Here is a 22,901-nt window from a genome sequence, read left to right on the forward strand (position 1 = left end):
GTCCTGGAACTAGTTCTGTAGACCAGGCTGGCCTCAAACTCAGATTGGTTTTTTGGGTTTTTTTTTTAACATGAAAACTACAGGTTTGTTTCATTTGCAGCAGTTTCACAGTTTTCCACTAGCCATTCAAGTGTAAAAATCATTCTACAAAACCTGAAACCAACTCCTGAACAGTGGGGGGAAAATCAGAATAATTTTACATTTACTAAATATAAGTGACTTACACATTATTGTAAAATACAAGTTCTAAACACTTGTTACGGATCTTTTCTGTTGGATAATACACTGATGTTTGCTTTTCTCCTTTTTGATTTTAGTGCGCAGTGGAAAAGCTGAGTGTTCTTTATGCATCCAGACACAAGATAACTTGCCAGCCAGTGTGAAAGAACTTACAAGATGTATTGTAATCAGTTCTCTAGTAACTACACAGAGGAAATTGAAAGCAATGTCACTGTTGAGTAGTCGGAACCAGTTGGCCAGAGCTGTTCTAAATCCAAACCCCATGGACTTCTGTACCAAAGACCTACTAACTACAACTTCTGAAAGAATTGTGAGTGCTGATCTGAATGAAGCCAGGAGAGTAAGAGAACTTTGTGTCAGGACATTTTGGCTGCTTACATGGTCCTGTGTGCTTGTGCACAGTAGTGTTTAGTTCCTTTCAGTTTTTCAAGGTGGACAAGTAGAGTAGCTATTTCAGGGTAAAGATAAGAAAGTAAAGAGGATGAGTTGAAGCCATTCGGCTGTTCTCTGGCATCTACTTCAGTGTTTGCTGGGTGGTCACTGTTCAGAAGTTGTTCACAGATTTTGTGGATTGAGTTTCGAAGAGAGAGAGTTGGTGGAGAGCTGTGGGATCGTTGCACATGAAGAGATGAACCTGTAGTTTTCACTGTTAAGAAAAGTACATATAGTCCAGAAAATTTAAAAAAATGTAAAAGAAAATCAGTTCTTCTAACCTTCATTGTGTACTAAGGCTTTCGTGTTCATTATCTAGTCATTGTGCAACTTCAAAGGGGTTGTCTTAATTTAGAGAGGTTAGGAGTATAGTGATCTAAATTGAAAGACTAAATTAGACTAGGTCTGGCAATGAAAACTGTCTTCTACCTTGTGACGTTGTATTAGGAAAGAAGAATTCTTAGAACTTTGACTAAGCAGAGAGTTAAGTGGAAGATACCAGAATAATTGAAGAAAAGTTATTTAAGAAAACTCATTATCGTGTTTATGAAAAGCACTAAAACACAGTTATAAGTGGACTATGGCTGTGGTGCACACTGGTAATTAGTACCCAGTTAGGTTTCTGTAGCTGTGAAAGGTCAGTCACGTAAGATGTTTTCTGTGTTCGACATGGACTGGAAGAAAGCTGAACAGATGCTGTTCTTCCATGTGTTACCACAGAAAGAATTCATTACATACATCTTTTCTATAGATTGCCTACTTAAAAGACTTTAATGAAGACCAGAAGAAAGCCATAGAAACTGCGTATGCCATGGTGAAGCACTCACCATCCGTTGCCAAAATCTGTCTGATTCACGGACCACCTGGAACAGGAAAATCAAAAACTATTGTTGGTCTTTTGTACCGCTTACTGACAGAGGTAGGTGTGATACTGTTAGCCTGGACATGGCTCTACTTGACCCAATTAAGACATGGAGGTATTAAAGTACCTTTGCCCTTTTACTTGTGTATTTAAAAAGATTTATTATTACTACTATTGCTTTTGATTTCATTTGAGTGGGTGTTTGACTCACATGTATGTGTGTGTACAACTTGCATACAGTACTTAAAGAGACCAGACAAAGACAAGATTTCCCTGGAACTGGAGCTGTAGACAATTGTAAGCCATGATGTGTGTGCTGGGAATTGGACCTGAGTGCTCTTGAAGAGCAGCCAGTGTTCTTTTATTGCTGAGGCATCTCTCCAGCCTCTTGAATGTATTCTTGAGCTAAATGTTGGTTGGACTGAATATTGATTGAGTAATGGTAAAAATGTAAGGCCTAGAGCATTCCAACAGTTGTGATAACCTTTATGGCAGAGAAGACTTTATGCGTGTGTATGTGTTTATGTAGGAATGAAGGCTAGGATCTTGTATGTACTCGTAAGTGCTGTGCCCATTGCACTGCTTGCCACAGTAACTTTCATATTGTGGAAGGAGTAGATACTTTCCTTAAACCATTGTGACAGCTCATTGTTTGTCTGTTGTGTCACAAATTGTAGAGCCAGAGGAAGGGCCGTTCAGATGAAAATTTCAATGCCAAAATCAAACAAAACCGAGTGCTCGTGTGTGCACCTTCCAATGCTGCGGTTGATGAACTTATGAAAAAAATTATCCTCGAATTCAAAGAAAAATGTAAAGACAAGAAGAATCCTTTGGGTATGATACTCAATTGTTTTTATTTTTCTTTTCATTATATTTTTCTTGAGAATATCTGACACTGCCTTTTTTCAGTTAAGATGAGAGTCCCTTGCAAGTAACGCTGTATAGGATAACAGACATTAGCTTCCAGGTTAGAAAGCTTAGGGCGCTGTTAGTCTGGGCACTAGTCTGCTGTGCAGAGTCTTTGGAAAACCAGATTCCTTCTGTATTGGTACCTTACTGTATTGTGACCTCCATTCCTTAGTGTACCTCTTGGTCAGGGATAGCTGCTGCACCTGCAGTATAAGTCATATCTCCAAGAATGAGGAGAGGTGAGATGACAGAGAGAACAAACGAGTTTTCTCCTTAGGAGGGCTCCTAGATGTACTAGTTTTCATCTCCTCATTTCCCTTTCACTGCAAATTACACAGACATGGGACATGTCTATATTCTAAATTTATTATTCATTCCTCAACTGTGTTCCTCGTGGAACACTGTATAGAGAAGAAATTGAGAATCATCAGCCTAACAGTGTGAGCTCTTCATCCATGTGCACTATCCATGTGACCTTCCTAGCTTGTATTGAGGGAAATGGTAAATACTTGTCTTACAGACTTGTTATCCAGAATATCTTGAAAGAATGTGTGAGAAGTCTTTAGTATAGCTCCTGGCGTGCAGTTGACAGTTGTTTCCCTTCTCTGGTTAATATGGAGATGAGATTTCTTAGCAATGTCCTTATTAATTTTATGTCTTTTTATCAACAGGAAACTGCGGAGATATTAACTTAGTACGGCTGGGTCCAGAAAAGGCTATTAATACGGAGGTCCTAAAATTCAGTTTAGACAGCCAAGTCAACCATAGAATGAGTAAGTGCTGGCCTGTTTGCATTGGTGCTCCATTGCTATTTTTATGACAAAGTAATGATGGAGGCACTAGTGGTATTTTGAGGACCCCACAACTAGTCTGGTTTCTTTCACATTGTGTTTGTATGTGTGCCTATGTGAATTTTGCTAGAATTAACATGTGATTTTTAAAATTTATATTAGAAAAAGACTTGCCTACTCATATTCAAGAAATGCTTAGAAGAAAAGAAAGTCTAGATGCTCAACTTGATGAGCTTTCTCGTCAGCGAGCTCTGTGTCGAGGTGGGCGGGAGATGCAGGTAAGAACACCTCCTCACTTGAACCTTGCAGAAGTGGCTTAGACATGAACTAATCAATGGGTGTGTGATGTTGCTCTTACTGATACGGTGGCTGGAGTAGTGTGGCTAATGTCAGGGTTTAAGTACTGTGTGTTTTATAGACCATAGTATATAGTCTCTGTGACAGCTTGATTATGACTCTAAAGCCTCATGAGATCGATATAAACAAACAGATGCAATTGTATTGCAGTAAAAATTTACTTATAAAGGTAGATAGCACATTTTATTTATTACGTACTTTTCTGTTTTTTACGGGCTAGAGAAATAGCTCAGTGGTTAAGAACACTGGTCGATCTTCCAGGGGACCCAGGTTTGGTTCCTAACCTCCACATGGCAGTTCACAGTATAACTACAGTATCAAGGATCTGATGGTGTCTTCTGGTTTCCTCAGATTCTGGGCACACATGTGATAGACGCAATGCAAACAAAACACATGTAGACAGAAATAAAAATAACCAACATTTCTGATTAGTTTGAGACAAAAGAGAAATTACTGGCTCATATACTCAGTCAAGAGTGGCTTAGCTTTCAGTAATGTTTGGATCAAGAAACTTACCTAGTAATAGTTTGCCACCCTTTGGTTTTCTTTTCTCTGTATCTCAGCCTTTTTTTTTCCAAGAGAAGTCAGGTGCCAGTATTTCTGGGCACCACTACTGTGGCTTAAAATACCATGTGTTTGTTCCAAGGATACACTCTGATTAGTCTCCGGTTGCCAAGCAGATTTAATCCCTGGTTTTATTTAGGGGAAGGGTGCCATGATTTCCTATGTCTGCATCATGTTACATGCTGATCACTGTGGCAGGGTCACTGTGTGTGAAGCAGCGTAGACATGAATGGAGGAATGAAGCTTCCAAGGTTTGAGACACTAGGCAGCCAGCAAACATGCACATGGGAGACAGAATTGAGCCCATCAGGTGTATAGAGCAGTGTTGGGACTTGACTGGTAGGGAAGGGAGCACGCTGTTTGAGTGAATTCATGGGTAAGATTACTCTCCTAAGGTGGGAAGTGTCTGAGAGCTTTCTAAAGTGCTTGGTTTTCATGATTTCAAAATTGTTTTCAGAGACAAGAATTAGATGAACACATTGCCATAGTTTCAAAAGAAAGGCAAGAACTTGCTTCAAAAATTAAAGAGGTAAGCAGTTTACCTGTAGTAGGTTACTTTCTTTATGAAACAGTTCAGAGGGCATAAGGGCTGAGGTTTGTTTTTAAAACTATTTAACATAAAAACGACACCTGCCAAAGTAGAGACATGAGTGTTTTTTCTCTTAGGTATAGGTCAGTGTTAAACAGTTTCTTTCTTCACCAACTGCAAATAGAAAATTGCTACCATGAGTAGTTCATGAGACTAGGTTTGTAGATGTTGAGAGAGAAAAACAGGAATGAACCACGTTTGTGATTTAGTAAGAAGGTAGCAGCTATGGGCTATCGTGTGCTTTATGTATTATGAATGTAAGTTGAGTGACAGTGGGGTGCACTTAGGCATAAGAACATACTACTCCCTTTTTTTCTATTCTTGGCTTAGAGCATACACATTTTGTGCTTGTGTTTGAATCCTGTATCTTGTACAGCTGGTCCCAGTTCTGGGACACCCACCCACAGTCCAAAGTAAGTTTAGTAGAACAGTTAGTTGAAGAGCAACAGGTAGTTTGTGTCTTTTGACCAGAGACAAAACCAGTTGAATTTAATTTATGTTTTCATTAACAGTGTAAATAACCTCTAAATTAGTGTTTCATACTTGGAGGTTCATCCACATTGTGAGTTTTGTTTCTCATTGTGTCTTGTAGGGGCTATTTATTATATTTGGGGGAATACTCATTACAGTTATGGCTAAGAGAAGAGACCCTGGCTATGCTTTAGTACTGGAGCCAGATTACCACCTCTTCTAAAACTCAGACATATTGCCTTGAAGTTGAGGATAGATTTGTGCAGAGGGATTTCTCATTTTCTAGAGCTAAGGCTTTCCCCTTTACTGAATATTCTTATGTTACATGAACAAAAAAGGTAGATATTTTATAGTAAAAATAGGAGTTTTAGAGGATTTGCATATAACTAAATATAGTTATCCTTTGTCATTTTAGGTTCAGGGCCGTCCACAGAGAGTACAGAATAACATCATCTTGGAGTCCCATGTCATCTGCTGCACATTGAGCACTAGCGGTGGTTTATTACTTGAGTCTGCATTTCGAGGGCAAGGGGGTGTCCCCTTCAGTTGTGTTATCGTAGATGAGGTCAGTAGACAATCAAGTGTCTAGGTGTGACTAGGATCATAAAAAAAAGTTGTGGGTATACTGTGGGTGCTGAAGTGTGGATGAAATGGGGTTTTTATTTAGTGACTACTACTTGCATCCCCAGCCTTTATTTGATTTGCACATGTTCCCGTGCTGACAGCCTGCTACAGAGTGAGGACTAGAGTCTTCTGGGCTCGGTTGTCTCCAGCACTGTTCCTCCTGAGCTGCAGCTAACTTTGAAATACAAATTTACGACTTGGGACAGCTTTGGCTGTTGCATTTTTAGCTGACATCTTTTATTTCTTGTCCATTTACTGAGCACTAATTGTGTACATTGTTGGCTGGAGTAAAAAGTCAGAAGACAGAAGGAAAGGATCATTAGATACTGAGAATCATTCTAGGAGATCCCGTACCCTGTTGTAGCTTTGTAAATTATGTGATAAAACGAAAGACCAGAAAGAGTGGAAATGAGGAAATAAAACTAACGACATTACTGAATTAGAAAGTCAGGAGACAGTCGCACCTCCAGTAACATCGGAATTTCAAAGATAGTCTCTAAAGCTTCCCAGGCTCCAGCTCAGCAGGAATGAAGCAAGCACTTAAGATGTCCACAGGCTTCCATGGCTATCTAATTCCATCTGTGGTGGTTGAATTCACAATACTTGTTAGAGTGTTTAAAATTGTGTTTAGGAACTGGAATGGTAGCTCAGCTGTTAAACCAATAATTGTGTTTAGATAATTTGTTTTTTCTTGTGATGAAATCTTTTATATGTGTATATTTTTTCTTGCTATACCTTCATTGTACATGGTATAATGTCTTACATAAAGACATTTTCCTACAAGTATGCTAACTTTGATCATTTTCAAAAATGCTTATTTTTGATACTTGGTGTAGAGGAGGCTGAGATATAACTCAGTAATAAAGCAATTGCCCAGCATGTATGAGGTCCTGCATTCTTTAAAAAAATATAATAATAAAGGTTTAGCTATAATATAGGAGAAGTTTGGCACTGTTTTGGATGATTAGAACTTAATTAAGGCTTTGTCTCCTTTTATCCTTCCTTAACAAGGCTGGGCAGTCTTGTGAAGTTGAGACGCTTTCTCCACTCATCCACCGCTGCAATAAACTTATCCTAGTAGGAGACCCTAAACAACTTCCTCCCACAGTCATCTCTATGGTGAGTGCTTCTGTTGGTGTCGGAGGATTCATTTTTATTTTGAAAGAATGGTTCTGTTTTAAATTGTCATTTCTTACTGAGGGGAACATTCAGAAATGACAGAAAAAAAAAAGAGAGAAGTGTTATTTGAAGTTTTGTAAGAAAAATTGTAGCCAGGCATGCCTGCTGTCCCAGCATTCAGGAGGCTGAGCAGGTTCTCAGCTGAGGCTTGCCAGAGATACACTGTGAGACCTTATTTCAAAACAGAGTGAACGTTTTTGCAAATGTCCACTTTGTTCACAGTTGTGCTTGAGTGTAGCACAGATTTTTAGCACAGGCAGGAGGTTTTTAGACATGGAAATCTTAGTTCACGTTGCAGTGCTTCAGGCTTTTTCTTCGGAAGAGGGGCTATGTCTGATTTGAGAAGAACACAAAACACATAAGACAGCTTTAAATGTAAGTATGATCACCCCCCCCACACACACACACACACACACATTGCATGCTTTACATTAAGTGTTCCTAAAGCTAAGGAAAACATAAGGAGCAAGGTTTGGAAATACATGTTCAGTTTGGGCATTTTTTTTTTCTTCAGGGGGGTTAAAAAACAGTCTGCCCTTCACACCTGAAAGTGCTGAGGATAACAGAAGAAGGTGCACTCAGTGTGAACGGTGCTGTAGAAGAGGGAGGACTGACGTGGCCCAGGCTGCCTTTTGCTTTTTTGAGACAGGTTTTTCTATATAGCCTGTTGTAGACCAGGCTAGCCTTGAATTCAGAGAGCCACCTGCCTCTGCCTCCCAAGTGCTGGGATTGAAGGCATATGCCAACACTGCCTGGCCAGTCTGCCTTTTTTGTTTGGATTTCACCTCCACACTAGACTTTTCTCCTGCAAATGCATATCAGAAATTAAACCCAGTAATTTTTTTGGGCCAGTCTATAAATAGGCTTATAACATGGTTCTGAAATTTAATAAAATTGTTTTTTTACTAACATCTTTTATACAGAGTGGTGGCCTCATAATCTCAGGGAAAAAAAAGATCATTTTGAAAACATCTCTGTCCAGTTATTCAATGAGTGTGTATTTTGTTGTTGCCATTTGTTTTTGATTTTGGATTTATTAAGAATGATGGTACAGTTTTGTGGATGCAAGCACAGGTGCACAGCCACTGTGGGAGACTGCAGCAGGAGCCCTGCTTGTGAGGAATAAAATAAAAGAAGCTTACTGAAGAAAAACTTTAAAATGATTAGAAAGTTGACTTTCACAGTGTATCTATGTATATGTACATATGTATTATATAAATTATTTGTTTTCTACCACATGGAGGTGATGAGTTTTCATGTGGGTGCTGGGAATCAAATGTAAGATTACAAAGCACCTTTGTAAGAACAAGAAGTGCTGTTAACCCCTGAGCCAACTTTCTAGTGCATTTGTCTGTTTTTTAAACTATCTATTTTCTGGAGATAATTTCTGTGGAGATAGTTTTGCTTATTTAGCCTGAGCTGGTGTGGACTTGTTCTGTAGCCCAGGCTTGACTTGAATTCAATGATCCTCCTGTTTCAGCTGCTGGAGTGCTAGGATTGTAAGTATATACTACCACAGCCAGTTCAGGCAGGCGCTGTTATAGATGTGGAGGTTCTTACACTTCTGGTGCTTCTGGCTTATTGAGTGGCAGACAGTATTGAGTTGTAGAATGAGGTAAGGAGTGGTTTTAAGATAGACAGATAGATAGATAGATAGATAGATAGATAGATAGATAGATAGATAGATAGATAGATGATAGATGCCTATGTATATATGTGGGGTTTTGTATTGTTTAAAAGAGCAGAGGTATTCCATATGGAATTGGCTTTTTTCCAGCTACCTCAGGGACAGCCTTTTAATGTCATCAACTAAAAATTTGTAAGTTGGACTCACTTTGTCTTCTTAAGTAGGTCTATTATGTTGTACACATTCTTTTTCTATTTTCCCAGAGATTTAAAATTGAATTTGGTGCTAAATTGAGTAAACTTTGGGAAATATAGATGAAATTGCCAGATATCTCTTAACGACAATTTAGTTACACAAGCTTGTATAGATAATATGTATGCAGACTTTTACATAAAAATATTAGGGTACAGGATGCTTTACTTTGATTATGAAAGTTTGTGTAAAAGGTTTATTCGTACTTGTACACATGTCTTCAGAGTATCGTCATTAGCATGATTATATTCCCATGTACAGGTTTTAGAGCACATTTAAGCTTATAGGTTATGTGACTTGAATCTTTGATACTGTCATTGAAAATGATATAGCACAACTCTGAGAACATGGGCAATTTTCATCATTTGTGTGGGTCACTGCTTTTCATTGCTAGCATTATAACTCATTACTTGGCTTGTAAAATCAATTCAGTAGTTTAGGTTTGATCTTAACTGACTTAGCAGTGTCAGTACTGTGAAGAAATCACTGTGCAAAGGCTTCCTTGTAGTAACACACAGCACTTAAGTTTGTGAAGGCGAAAAGATTTGTTAAAATCTATGTTACCGTTTTTTTGTTGTTGTTGTTTTTTCTGGTGGCCTCTTGGTCCTATCAGAAGAGCTTTGGGTGTGGTCATTCACTCCCTCACCTCTTTCATAGCACTTTGTAGAATTTCTAAAGAGAGAACATCTCATCTTAATTGTGACCTTACAGTGAAGGGTCACAGCTCCCTGTATCTGACTGATAGTGATCTTATGCTGATTGTGGTCTTATGCCACCTGAACTTTGAAACACATTTGCTTTGGAATATCGGTTACAATAGTGGGGACTTGTAAAAACAAAAACAAAAAGTCATAGTTGTTTTCAAGACAGGGTTTCTCTGTGTAACCTGGCTGTCCTGGAACTTACTCTCTAGACCAGGCTGGCCTTGAACTGAGATCTACCTGTCTCTGCCTCCTGAGTGCTGGGATAAAAGGTGTGTGTCACCACTGCCTCAAGTTTTGTTTTTCCCCCCTAGGTATAAACTCTTAAGAATTACTTTTTTCTTCTCAGAAAGCACAGGAGTATGGCTATGACCAGTCGATGATGGCGCGATTCTGCAAGCTGCTGGAAGAGAATGTGGAGCAGAACATGATTGGCAGGCTGCCAGTGTTACAGCTTACTGTTCAATACAGGATGCATCCAGACATATGTCTTTTCCCTTCTAATTACGTTTATAACAAAAACCTGAAGACAAATAGGTGGGTGTCCTGTAGTGCTTGTAAGCTTGTCCTTTGTGAAGCTTTAGCTGCTTATGAAGATGTCTTGTCATAAAAGGCATAAAGCAGACTAGTTGTGTTAGCCAGTGCAGGTGATCCCATTACTTGGGAAGCGGAAGCAGGAAGATTGTTGAGAGTTAAGAGGCCAGTCAAGGCTATAGAGTAAGACCTAATTTGGGGTAGGGGGATGGAGAGTACTTACCTTAAGTCATTGTTCTATGTTGACTATATGAAATGCAGATAGATTGGGGAAAGTGTGGGAGGGGGCAGGGTGGTGCACACCTTTAATCCGAGCACTAGGGAGGCAGAGAGGCAGTAGGATCTCAGGAGAACACTGTCTCAAAAAAGTGGGGAGGGGGATCACCATGTTTCATATAACTCATATATAATCACTGGTGACTTCATGACCTATCTTGTGGTGCTAGGGATTGAAGCCAGGCTCTTAGCCTTGTTTTGTGCATTTGTTCTTCCTGGGACACTGCACCTTGTTTCTCTAGCTTTGTATGTATATGTCCTGTACTGTGTTATGAGCTGTTCTTGAGTTATGGTTGTACAGATCATTTTCCTTGGTACCAGAATGGAAATAAAATCCAGTTTAAACTTTTCATTACTATGCATTTGTGAAAGAAGACTTCTTAATCTCTCAACTTTCTCCTGGTTCTGTCTCACACAGAAAATAAAAGAAGAAGATATTGATAAAATGTGTGCTTTAGAGCGTATTTTCTGAATATGATTGCTTTTCTATAGATTGACTGAAACCATTCGATGTTCATCAGAGTGGCCATTTCAGCCCTACCTCGTGTTTGATGTTGGAGATGGTTCAGAACGACGGGATAATGAGTATGTTTTTGTCTTCCTTCATTCTCCAGTAATGGTCTCAGAATTATTAGGTTATAAGCTTTTCCTATACATGTCTTTCCAATACCAAGGCGTAGTCATTTTTGGTATCTGTGTTGATAGCTTCCTCTTTTCTGTATCATTGGGCAGTACTCCCAAGTGACCAGTAAGTTCTTGAATGGTCATAATCATGAAAGACCCCATCAAAAGATGATTGTGATCATCTTATGGGAAAGCAGGCATGAGCTAGATAGTCCTTAAAATTTTGAGTTGTGAAGGAATGTGTTGGGTACCTATAATATGATAGAAAAGTGGAGGTGGGTGGTATGTTGCTAGGTAGCAAATAAATCAGAAGAGCCAAGGATTGCTCTGAATAGAGGAGTTAACATGGGGGTATTGTTTATGAACATGAGCATAGACACTACCCTGCTATGGGGAAAATGTGGGAAAAAAAAAAAACAAACAAAAATAACCCAAAACCCCCCAGATTCTAAAATGAGACTAGGAAATGGAGAGGAACATTCCTTGAAGTGAAAACTAAAGAGGAGTCAACAGCAGAGGGGTTGCAGCAGAAAGGTTCATGTGGCATCTTCAAGAGTAGAGCAGAAGAAGAGCTGAACCCCTAAGCACATTACAGGGCCAGAAAGCAACAAAGACCTTGTTAGAGTCTTAACCTGAGGATAACCAAGGTCTAGGAGAGGGAGCCATCTTCCTGGGATGTGTTTAGCACAGCTAACAGCGTGGCAGTAGTCACTGGGTGTTTAAGACTCAGGAGAACAAGGGCCAGTAGTTGGATCAACTCTGGTAATAACTTGGAGTAAGGACTGGGAGAACAGGATATGGAGCCAGCAGAGAAAATAATGAGGTGGCTTTTATGTCATCCAGCCCTGGTGAGCCATGCTGTTCATGTTTAGCTGTCTGGGTGACATCTTTTCAGCTTTGTAGTTTATTGGTTTAAACTTAGCTGACTACAAACACCTTTTTAACAACTGCTTCCTGGATTGGACGACTGTTATATAGTTACACACACACACACACACACACACACACACACACACACACACATATGAATGAATGAACAGTCACTATTATATCCTCTTAACCCTGCTGCCTGACTAGAGGGGAAAACACCTATCTCTGTGTTCTTTACTCTAATGGGAAATAAACCAACCAGAACTAGTGAGCAATTAGACTGCTGTGAGATTTGACACCTTGTCTTCTCTTTTTCATCTTTTTCTAGTTCATATATAAATGTTCAAGAAATAAAGTTGGTGATGGAAATAATTAAACTTATTAAAGAGAAAAGAAAAGATATTTCCTTCCGAAATATTGGCATAATAACCCATTACAAGGCTCAGAAGACAAAGATCCAGAAGGATTTGGAGAAAGAATTTGATAAGAAAGGGTGACGTATTTTTTACATGTATTTCTAGTGTTTAGGTTGAATTAGGGTTTTGTTTTGTTTTGTTTGTTTGTTTGTTTTTTAACAGTACTGGGGTTGAATCTGGGTCTTTGTATATTAGGCAAGTGCTCTAACATCTCTAAGTTATATTGCCCAGTCTTTTTATTTATTTATTTATTTTTGTGACTGTGTCTGTAAGCTTCCCATTTGCTGTCCTCCTGCCTCAGCCACCAGGCCCTGCTAAGATTGTGGTTTTGTCTCCTTTCCTCTATGCTAAAATTTAAAGATTACGATCTGGAAGTCAGTGTCAGGTGTGTGGTGAGAAACGTGTAACTCCAGCACTTGGAAGGTGGAGGCAGGACGATCAGTCAAGGTCATTCTTGGTACCATAGTTTCTTTTCCCGTTACTGTGACAAGATATTCTGACAAAAGCATTAAAGGGTTTATTTCACCTCACAGTTTATTACAGCCCATCACGATGGGGGAATCAAGGCAACAAGATTCTGAAGCATCCAAGCAGCAGCAGAAGAGCAGTGAATGTATGCATGCTAGTGATGAGCTCGATTCCTCCACAGTTACACAGTCCGGGATCGCCAGCCTAGAGAATGGTGCCACCCACACTGGGTGGGTCTTCCCAGCTCAACTAACACCATCAATAAATAATCCCCCAAATGCATGTCTCCCAACCAGTTTCTAGGCTAGTGCAGCTTTTACCAAGTTGTCTATTAACACTAATCATCATATTCTGGTACATAGTGAATTCAAGGCTACCCTGGGTTGTGTGAAACAGTCTGGAGAGATGGCTTGCTTAGTGGTTAAGAGCACTTGTATTGCAGTCATGAAGATCAGAGTTCAGATCCCAGTACTTAGACACCATGCTAAGAGTCCAGTATGCTTCTTTGTAACCACAGCTCCAAAGCAGGCAGGGAGGGGGAGATTTTGGGGTTTGCTGGCTTCTAGCCTGTCTGAGAAAGCATGTGCTTTCAAGCTTCTTCTTGTGGCCTTTCCTCACATGCACTGTTATCTCCAAAGACATACACAGATATCTCCTAAAATACCAAAACTAACAGCATTTTAAGTGTTAATTAGTCTTAATTTCTAGAACATACAAAACTGACTTTAGAGAAAATAAAATCTGGAGTGTCTCTACATATTATACCTCTCAGTGTTGTAACCAAAACCTGAGAAACAGGTTAGACTTGACTGCTGAGTTCCACCAAATGTCAATCCATAGTCAGCGCTAACACAGCTGTGTGTTTGCAGTCCTTGCACTCTGGAGTCTGAGGCAGGAGGATCTAGAGTTTTAGACCAACCTGGGCTACATAGGTAATACCCTATGTGAAAACAACAGAAAACCCAGTAATACTTAGGACTTGACAAATGCCTAAGAACACTTCCTGGTTTTCTTTTTTAAATTTATGTAAGGCAGGCACACCATGGTGTGCATGTGGTCAGAGAACAACTTCCAGTAATTGGTTTTGGATAGAACTCAAATCATCAGGCTTGGTGACAAGCTGCCTTATGTGATGAACCATGTTGCCAGCTCCAAGGACATCAATTTTTTTTTTTTTTTTTTTTTTTTTTAAATGACACCAGACCAGGGAAGGTGTTAACAAGAGCTACAGGACTGATAACACTAATGATTACAGACTTAAGAATACTAAATGGACAGCTGCAGACTCAATCCAGTGCATTTATTCCAGAGTGCAGGGTTGGCTCAGTATAATGATGGAATAAGAGAAGGAAACAAGACTTGGCAGTTCACTCCCAGAACCGCCACACTTGGGAAGCCAAGGCAAGATAAACAGTGAGCCTGAGGCCACCCTGTGTTTGTGAATAGAGATGGTGTCCTTAAAAGAACAATAAGTTAGATTGAGGAAGTGACCCACGTGCCGTACTAACAGATGACAGAGAAGACCTAGCAGAACCTATTATCTTTCACAACAGAAAACACCATTAAGTGTACAGAGAAAATATCTTGTCTATAGAAAACACAGGTAACATTGTTCTGTGATGGTTCAGCAGTCTTTCCTGTAGACCATGAAGGTTTGTTCTTATTACTACTTCTGTTTCCATTGCAATAGACGTTCTAGCCAAAGCAAGAGTTTTCTTGTGTAAGTCTATAAATAACTCAGCATAGTTATATTTATAGATTCAGTAATGAAACTGCATAAAGAAACTCTTAGGATTAATAAACACTTGAGTTTAAGAGATGTGTAGAATACAGGATCAATATATAAAAATGGTTGTCAGTGAATAGTCTGCTCAAGAAGTAAAGACATTCTATTTATAATGGCACCAAAAGTAATAAAATACTTAGGAGTAAATAAGACTAGTAGTATAAGATACATCTACTGAAAGCTATATAGCATGTTACAAGAAAAAGTTTACTACCCAGGACACAGAAAGAAGTGGATAAGAAGATGCAGTCCCAATGGCTGAACTCAAGAAGACTGATGCTTTCTCTGCCAGAATTCAACCTGTCTCGGACAGAAGTCATCAAACTGATGAGGCTATGGAAGACTCAAAGGCTTAAGGAAACATACATATAAATATGTATAGCCTTAGACTAGGAGATGGTTTCTTAATAGATTTCATAAACTCTAAGAAATGTGTTTCAAAAGATGTCATGAAAAGAATGAAGAAAGGATGTTGTGCTGACCTCAGAAGCATATCTGAAAAGACTATCCTATCTGGAACATACAACGAACCTTTCAAACCTTTCAACTGAGTACTTTTTTTTTTTTTTTTTTTTTTTTTTTTTTATGACAGGGTTTCTCTAGGTATCCCTGTCTGTCCTGGAATGCACTCTGTAGACCAGGCTGGCCTCAAACTCAGAGATCCGTCTGCCTCTGCCTCCCAAGTGCTGGGATCAAAGGTGTTCACCACCACTGCCTGACATTCAATGCAGAGTTTTAAAAACTGTCTGTGTGTGCATGTATTTCATAATTTAAATTTTTTTAGTAAACCCATGCCTTTTGTAAACAGACCTGCAGAAGTTGATACAGTAGATGCTTTCCAGGGCCGGCAGAAAGACTGTATTATCGTTACCTGCGTCAGGGCAAGTGCTATGCAAGGCTCAATAGGGTAAGTAGCTCACATTGCTTTGTCACTTGTTAAGAAGCAGCTGTCATCTAGCTCTACCAGTGACTGCTCTTAGAGCCCTATCATCTATGTTTAAAATAGTGGTTCTCAACCTCGGATGTCAAATGACCCTTCACAGAGTCACATATTAGATATCCATCATATCAGATAATTTACGTTATGATTCACAACAGTAGTATGAAGTAGCAACAAAAATAATTTTGTGTGTGGGGGGGGGGGGTTTCACTACAACATGAAGAGCTGTATAGAAGTCACAGCATTAGGAAGGTTTAGGACCCACTGGTTTAAACCTATGTAATAGCTTGGCCATTGAGATGGCTTTGTTTGGTAAAGTGTTTCCCATACAAGCTTAAGGACTTGAGTGTGACTGTCCAGTACCCATGTCAAAGCCATGCATAATGGTGCACGTCTTATAATCTGTGATCTGGGCCAGAGATAGGCACACCCTGGGAGCTCACAGAAGTAACTTTCTTTTTGTTGTGTAGATTCCTGGCAAGTTTGCAGAGATTGAATGTCACCATTACACGAGCCAAGTACAGCCTCTTTATCCTTGGACATTTGAGGACTCTGATGGTAGGTACACTCTGTAGAGGCTACAGTGAGTTTTCAATTTATCTGTTGTTGGCTATTATGGGTTTGTGTGTTTGTTTGTTTTTCATCAAAATGGAAACAGTTTCTTTGTTACAAAATAAAGGTTGTTAGGACTTTCAGCAACTTGGCTGTGAACTTTTGTATATGTGCAAACTGTTCTTTCTTAGCTCAAAGCTCAGGTGTGTACACTAGGATTTCAAGGTGACCTGTCTAAGACTTGGTATGTATCAGTGACAAGACCAAAGAGGGTGTGTAAATCTACATGGAAAGTGCTAGGACAGAGTTTAGCAAACAGTGGTGTGGGTGTGTGAGTGCAGGGACAAGTGGGACTGCCTTCTTTGGGCACGTGGGTTGCAAGGAGTGGTCTGCCCCAAGCTGTTGCAGGGGTTCTGGGAATGAAGCATAATGTTCTGTATTTTCAGTGGGTAGATGGCGAGTGAAGCCAGTGGCAGGCAGCAGGGCAGTATGCGCTTGCTGCTCAGCTCATCTGGGGCTTACAGTGTATTGGAGCTTTTGAAATTTTAGCTGTGAACCTTATCTTTAATGTCTGAGCTGTCTGAGCTCTCTTGCTGGCCCAGTAACTTTTTGGTGTTTTGAAAAGTGGTCCTCTGGGGGTTAGAGAAATGGCTCAGCTGTTAAGAAAAGTGGTCCTCTAAGGAGAGGAGCCAACTCTGGCTTGTTTTAATTCCCTGTTTTATATGAATGCCAAGAGCATTCAAATGCATCTCCTTCCCATCTCTTACCTACATCTGTGGTTTTTAGCTTGTGTTGTTTGTATACCCTTTAAAGGAAGCTGTAAAAGCTCATTTTAAGGAAAACTGAAATTTTATCATAAATATTGTTAAAAGATTGTTTCTAACATAAATGTTGACATTTTAAAATAAAGTCTTGGGGGCTGGAGATATGGCTTAGTGGTTAAAAGCATTTGCTGCCTTTCTAGAGGGTAGGAGTTTGGGTCTCAGCACCCATGTTGGATGGCTCACAATTGCCTGGAACTCAGGGTTTCTGAAAGCAACTGCACTGCCATAAACAAACACATAGACATAAATTAAACCCTTACTGATGGGCTGGGGACATAGCAGGTATAAGTCCATCCCCAGCAGCATGCATTAACTTAAGCAAGAAAAGGGTAAAATAATAGAAAGATTCAAGGGCTGGAGAGATATTCATGGGTTAAGAGATCTTCTAATCTTCCCTCAGTAGATAGCACTTTGGGGCTTGAGAGGCCTTTGGGAAGTTAATAAATGCTGTGCATTTTCTTCAAGAACAATCGCATAATGGTCATGAATTTGCTTTCTAAAACCAAGTCTTAACTGTTAAAATGTCAGCCATGCCCAGGGGCTGGTGGCAGTCTAGATCAGCAGGATGCTTACTGCAGTAGCCGCTAGAGGAATGTAGTAATTTTGTACTTGTGTGGTTGATTCAGCGTACAGATTGTAGTTTTAATTTTATTTAATTTTAATTGTCATAAATTTAAATAGCCCATCAGAGCTACAGCTGCAGGGGGGCCTCTTACTGTGTTGTAAGGATGGCAGGGATGGAGTGAAGTTTCCTTACAGCTGTCACTAGCCCTGGCTTTTATTTTGCCTCCTTATGGCTGCTCCTTTAAACGCCTCCTTCACTCTTCTGAGTGGTAAATTTTTGAGTCTTTTTAATCAGACTATGTTTATGTTTATTCCTTCAGAAACAGAAGTTGGGCCCCCATGCTTTTTCAGCAAAATGAGTGCTTCTGTAGGCTGTGATTGTTTCTCCTCTGTGTTTCAGGAAAACCAACATTGGTATGAACTGATTCAGGATGCTCAGAGGCGTGGGGCCATTATTAAGACCTGTGACCCAAACTATAGACATGATGCAATGAAGATTCTGAAACTCAAGCCTGTGCTACAGAGGAGTCTGACCCATCCCCCAGCCACTGCCCCAGAGGCACCCAGACCTCAGGGTGGCTTGCCTAGCAACAGGCTGGACAGTGGACTTGCCACAACATCTTTTGCTGCTTCTTTGTATCACACACCCTCTGATACTGTCGCTTCAAAGGAACCTGAGAGGCCACTTCTTCAAGACCGACTCCGAGATCCACGGCTGCTCAGGAGATTGGATCCTAAAGACAAGGGAACATTCCTGAAGAATCCACAGCCTGTGAGCTCCCAACTCCCTGGGGCAGTCCATGTCTTGGGAGAACCTAGCTTTCCTGTGATTTTCCAGGACGTAGGTCATGTTGTGCCACCATCCACTGCCATCGTTGCTCCTCTGGGCAGCCACAGGTCACCTATGCAAGCAGAGCCACCACCTGCTCACCCTGCTGCTGCAGCCTCCACAAGTAGGAGGAAGGACAGTGACACAGGTGCTGGACTCAGCCACAGAAGAGAGCCCAGGGCCTTCGGTGGAGAGCAGGGGAGGCATGGCTCTGTGCCTCATCATGTGCTGAGAAGCACTGACTGGGACAGGAGGAGGCTGGATGACAGCGGTGCCAAGAGGAGACGGTTTCTATAGTAGCGCCTGGGATGAGAGTGTCACTATAGGGCAGTTAATAGCACCTTACAGAAAAGCTGGGTTTTGTTTTTGTTTCCCTTGAGCCTCTGTTAGAAGATGGAAATACCTTCTAATTCTTGGTCTGTTTATTTGTCTTGTTTTCAGTACTTTTTGCCAGTTGTATACACTTAGAGAGGGCATTTGTATGTCTATAATCTTGTTCTTGAGATCAAAAATTCAAAACGTTGGGAGCTTTTGTTCTGTAGAAAAGGTCAGATCTGTGAGTACTGTAAAGGTTAAACTGTAAATGTCTATAGCAAATGGAAAACGCTTTTAAAATGTAAACTGGTAGACCACATTTCCTTCCTCGGCCTGAAACCTTGGTCTTTTTCCAACAGAACAAACTGTATTTAAAGAGGTTTTTTCAACCTTTGTGTGGTAGACAAGTTTAACAGCCTCAGTACTGGGAGTTAGCCAGTTTGAACCAGTGGCCAGTGTTTCAAGCTGGACTTTCCTGGGCCTTTAGAATACAGCACACTGGGATTTGTGCTCATAGGTACACTTTAAGACAAGGAGCTTGGCACAGGGCTTTGCTGTGACAACTTCATTTACCTATACTGGTTTAGTTTTCTGGCTAATTTTTTTTTCTTCTCAAAATGGAAGAACAACTTTTGAACTGTCATTCATGTTTCCAATGTTTTATGAAGTTGTTGTAACTGGTGAATTGTAGACAGACAGGCTTATCAACTGGAGGATTTGTGCTGGTTTGGCCTGGCCTGGAAGAGTTCATTTAGGATGATTGCGAAGGCTTGAAAGTGGCCAGAAAAATTAAGAAGGATGGATTTCAAGGGATTCCATGAGAGTTACACAGGGGCAAAGCAGATAGCATATCTCAGGCAGAAGGGAAACTGAGAAAGAAGAACAGATCCTGGACTGTAGGATCATCCAGTAGATGAAAGTGCAGTTTGTGTTGGGTCACTGAAGGCACTAGCTGCCTTGGGGCAGGAAGACAGCCCTAAAAATTAGTGTTGGCTGTTTGGAGGGTTTGTTTTTTTTTTTTTTTTTGGCATCTGCCCTTAAACAAGGGTTTTTGTTAGAAGTTCTGCTGAAACAGGTTTTGTTTAAGAGCTTTGATGAGGCAGGTTTTAAGAGCTTTGAAAAAACTGAGTTTTGCCTAGTTTCAACACTTGAGTTTCCTGATCTCTTTCCACTGGTACCCAGACACGAACCCTAATACCTGCTGAACACTTGTGAAACTGGGGTGTAGGCGCCTTCTCAGAGCACTTCAGCCTCCTGGCTTACACAGCTAGGTGGGAAGTAAATCCTGCTCTGGCTAGGGTAGGGGTTCAGTAAGTTCATACATGTAACATTGGCAGGAAACCTCACAGTCACTTAAAATGTTTTTCCTAGTGTCTGTGGGAAGTTCTCAGTTTAGCAGAGACCTGTAAAGGTAACCAGCTAAAGCCAAAAATATGTTCTGAGGGGAGCATAGCAAATCAGCAACAGCTAGGACATTTCCCACTCAATTCTAAAGATGTTTGTAAAAAGAAGTTTTTCCAAAACATGTAGTTGGCTGCTATCTGCTGAGTATGTTGTGTAGGACAAACATCTACTGGCTCATGGATAACCACATCAGATTATTGGAATTTGTCTTGTACCCTGCTTACTTTGTGAGTGTAAGGGCTGTTGGGATTAGACTCTGGCCAGGGGGGAGAGCAAACCTTGCCTTAGAACTGTTTCTCAGCAGAATATGGTTGTGTAACATTAGATTTGAAACCTTATTTATTCCAGTTGGTAAAGGTATTTGCAGAAAGTGTTTGCTGTGTCAAGTGGCCTTACCTGACAGTGCTGTCAGAAACGGTTAACCCTGACAAGATGGGAATTTCGCTTTGTCCTTGCTGTGGTGACAAGAACATGCCCTGACTACTTTCAAATGTTATTCAAGGTGAATGTATTATAACTGTCTTATTTTGCATCTCTTTTGATTTACCACAGTTTGTTCAGTTATGTTTTTATGAATTATCAGGAGTAAATTTGAACATAAACATGTGAATAACCTCCTGTAAATGTGTTTTATATAACAAGAGTGTGCTAAACTATTTTCTAAAATTACTTGTGCACTTTGGGATTTTTTTTCTGTAGCTTTGTGTTTTGTATGCTCTGGATTCATAACTGGATTTTGGCAAATAGTAAACCTGCTATCTTTGTTAAAACCTAAAATGTAAGAGAAAATGGCAGAAATAAAAACAAACAAGAAAACTGGCCTGGGTTAGAAGTGTTTGGTGCTGCTGGGGTAAAGCTGCCTGTTCGTTCCCTCCGTGCCCAGTCCCACCCACTCTCCTCATCCCCGGGTCCCTTTAGAGTTTGGGTATGGTTATGAGTGTCCCCATTGCCTCATGGACATCCTGCAGATTAGATCACAGCAAGTTTGTTAGGCTTGGGGCTAGGAGATAGGGAACACACATGAATAATGACTTGGGACAGGCATTCCTGGAAATACCCGTGGAGGCACGGCACATCCGTGTCCAAGTTGGGTAATTGCCAGTGGTCACAGATGCTCAGAACACAGACAGTGGCTTATAAAATGAAGTCACTTAAAGGGCACTTAATCTCTCCACATCTTGCTGTACCCAAGGGTGCACTCAGATCACAGGGTCGAAGGGAGGGTGATAATAAACTTGCCCGATGGGATGAGTGCTGTGCCATGGTCACTTCATCTGTGGAATTTGTTGGCAGAGTAGCTGTCAGTGATTGACGTGGCCAGCCATCCCTCCGTACAAATCTACAATTGCACGCAGTCACTCTACTCCCTGCGTTTCACTATTCATTGAGGAATAAATAATTCAGGGAACAACATAAGATTTAGCTTGAACTTAAGAGAATATACAGTGTTGTGAGCAGCATAGAGGCAGTTTCTGCACACAAGGAACCTGAGTTATCACCAGCTTCTGCTGTGGGATGTGAGTGGAGTTCTCCAATGGCATCCGAAGCACAGCTGCCTTTTTTTTTTTTTTTTTTTTTTTTTTTGCTACAAGTGGGAGCCTTTGGCTTGGAAGTCAGCAAGGAACCTTTTAAAAAGCCTACCCCACAATTTCTGATCTAATGGATTTGGATACAGCTCTTGAAGATTGAGCTCTCGAGTGTTTGTATAGCAGAGCCTTGGAGTCTAGGTCCTGTGGCGTCAGCAGAATAAGGGTCCCATAGGGGTCAGTATATCTAAGGTTCTGGATGTAGCCCTCCAAGAAAAGTAAATGGGACACCAGTTTCTGTTCAGATGGGAGGTTCCCTAGGGCAGTGCAGCAGGGCCAAGGGAGGAAACTAAAATGGCTCAACCCATCCTCCCACCAGAGTTTATTAGTTACAAGGAGCCCACATTTCTAAACCTTTGATTTTCCTGAGGGTTTGCTCTTGGGTGTGGACGCTCTGGGCTTGGACATGCGTATAAAACCACGGAGACAGGTTTCTACCATTTCCAAAGCCGTGTGTGCACATGTTCTAGATAGTCATTTTATTCACCACCTGCTTCTCTCGCTCTTTTTAACTCCAGTGCTAGGGATTGAACCCAGGACCTGACACATGCTAGGCCAGCACTCCATAGATTTTCCTCCCCCTTTAAAGACAGGATCTCCCTATATGGCCTGGAACTCTGTGTAGATCAGGCTGAACTAAGAGATCCACCTGCCTCTGCCTCCCGAGTGCTGGGATTTAAGGCATCCCTACAACACCTGGCTAACAAACTGTACTTTTTAGTGGTAAAGGTCATTGCCTTTATTAAGACTTTAAAAATACTTTTAATTGGGTGTATACGTGTGCTTCTGGGAGACAAGCAGGTGAGTGCAGGTGCGTGCGTGCAGACCTTAGAAGCATCTGATAAAGATATTCTTGGAGCTGAAGTTACAGGCAGTTTGTAAGCTGTCAGATGGGTGCTTTGTGCAGGCCCTTTGCGTGAACTGGTGACCCTTCACAATGAGAATAAAGAGCTCTAACCAGTCTTGGTTTAAAACATTATAGTTGTGTGGTGTTGAATGCCTTTCACTGATCTATCTCACCAGCAATCTGTTTGGTTTATGTTATCGGTAGCCTTGAAAAACTTTCTACTGTAAGGAGTTGGGGTGTAGAGAAGATTTCAGCACCCCTAGTCCGGAGGATGCAGTTCCCCAGCCCCACTGTCCACAGGGACTCTGCCTGTAGCTGTGTGAATGTGAGGTGCTGCAGTCTTCCAGGTTAGTACCAGTGAAGCCTGAGGATGCTCGGTCTCTCCCTAGGCCCCTCCTAAAGCTGGCAGGGCTAGCCTTCTGTTGAGAGTACACCCCCCCCCCCAGAAGTGGGGCTCACATTCTCAGC

General features: G+C 40.9%; 1 protein-coding gene across 2 annotated transcripts in view; it reads left to right on the forward strand.

The window, feature by feature from the left end:
• Window positions 1-20,787, forward strand: part of SETX (senataxin) — a 48,197-nt gene extending 27,410 nt beyond the window's left edge. Inside the window, exons 13-27 of one of the 2 annotated variants that reach the window (XM_080927467.1) lie at window positions 318-550; window positions 1,424-1,591; window positions 2,212-2,368; window positions 3,115-3,216; window positions 3,397-3,512; window positions 4,613-4,684; window positions 5,631-5,780; window positions 6,851-6,958; window positions 9,948-10,135; window positions 10,901-10,993; window positions 12,231-12,395; window positions 12,852-13,016; window positions 15,381-15,479; window positions 15,983-16,070; window positions 17,853-20,787. In XM_080927467.1, coding sequence (XP_080783593.1) covers window positions 318-550; window positions 1,424-1,591; window positions 2,212-2,368; window positions 3,115-3,216; window positions 3,397-3,512; window positions 4,613-4,684; window positions 5,631-5,780; window positions 6,851-6,958; window positions 9,948-10,135; window positions 10,901-10,993; window positions 12,231-12,395; window positions 12,852-13,016; window positions 15,381-15,479; window positions 15,983-16,070; window positions 17,853-18,578 — 2,630 coding nt within the window. In that variant the 3' untranslated portion in view covers window positions 18,579-20,787. The remainder of the gene's footprint in view (window positions 1-317; window positions 551-1,423; window positions 1,592-2,211; window positions 2,369-3,114; window positions 3,217-3,396; window positions 3,513-4,612; window positions 4,685-5,630; window positions 5,781-6,850; window positions 6,959-9,947; window positions 10,136-10,900; window positions 10,994-12,230; window positions 12,396-12,851; window positions 13,017-15,380; window positions 15,480-15,982; window positions 16,071-17,852) is intronic. The other variant, XM_080927468.1, reaches the window with a different exon arrangement.
• The last annotated feature ends 2,114 nt before the right edge of the window (window positions 20,788-22,901 follow it).

This window comes from Micromys minutus (assembly GCF_963924665.1).
Source record: "Micromys minutus genome assembly, chromosome: 13".
NCBI lineage: Eukaryota > Metazoa > Chordata > Mammalia > Rodentia > Muridae > Micromys > Micromys minutus.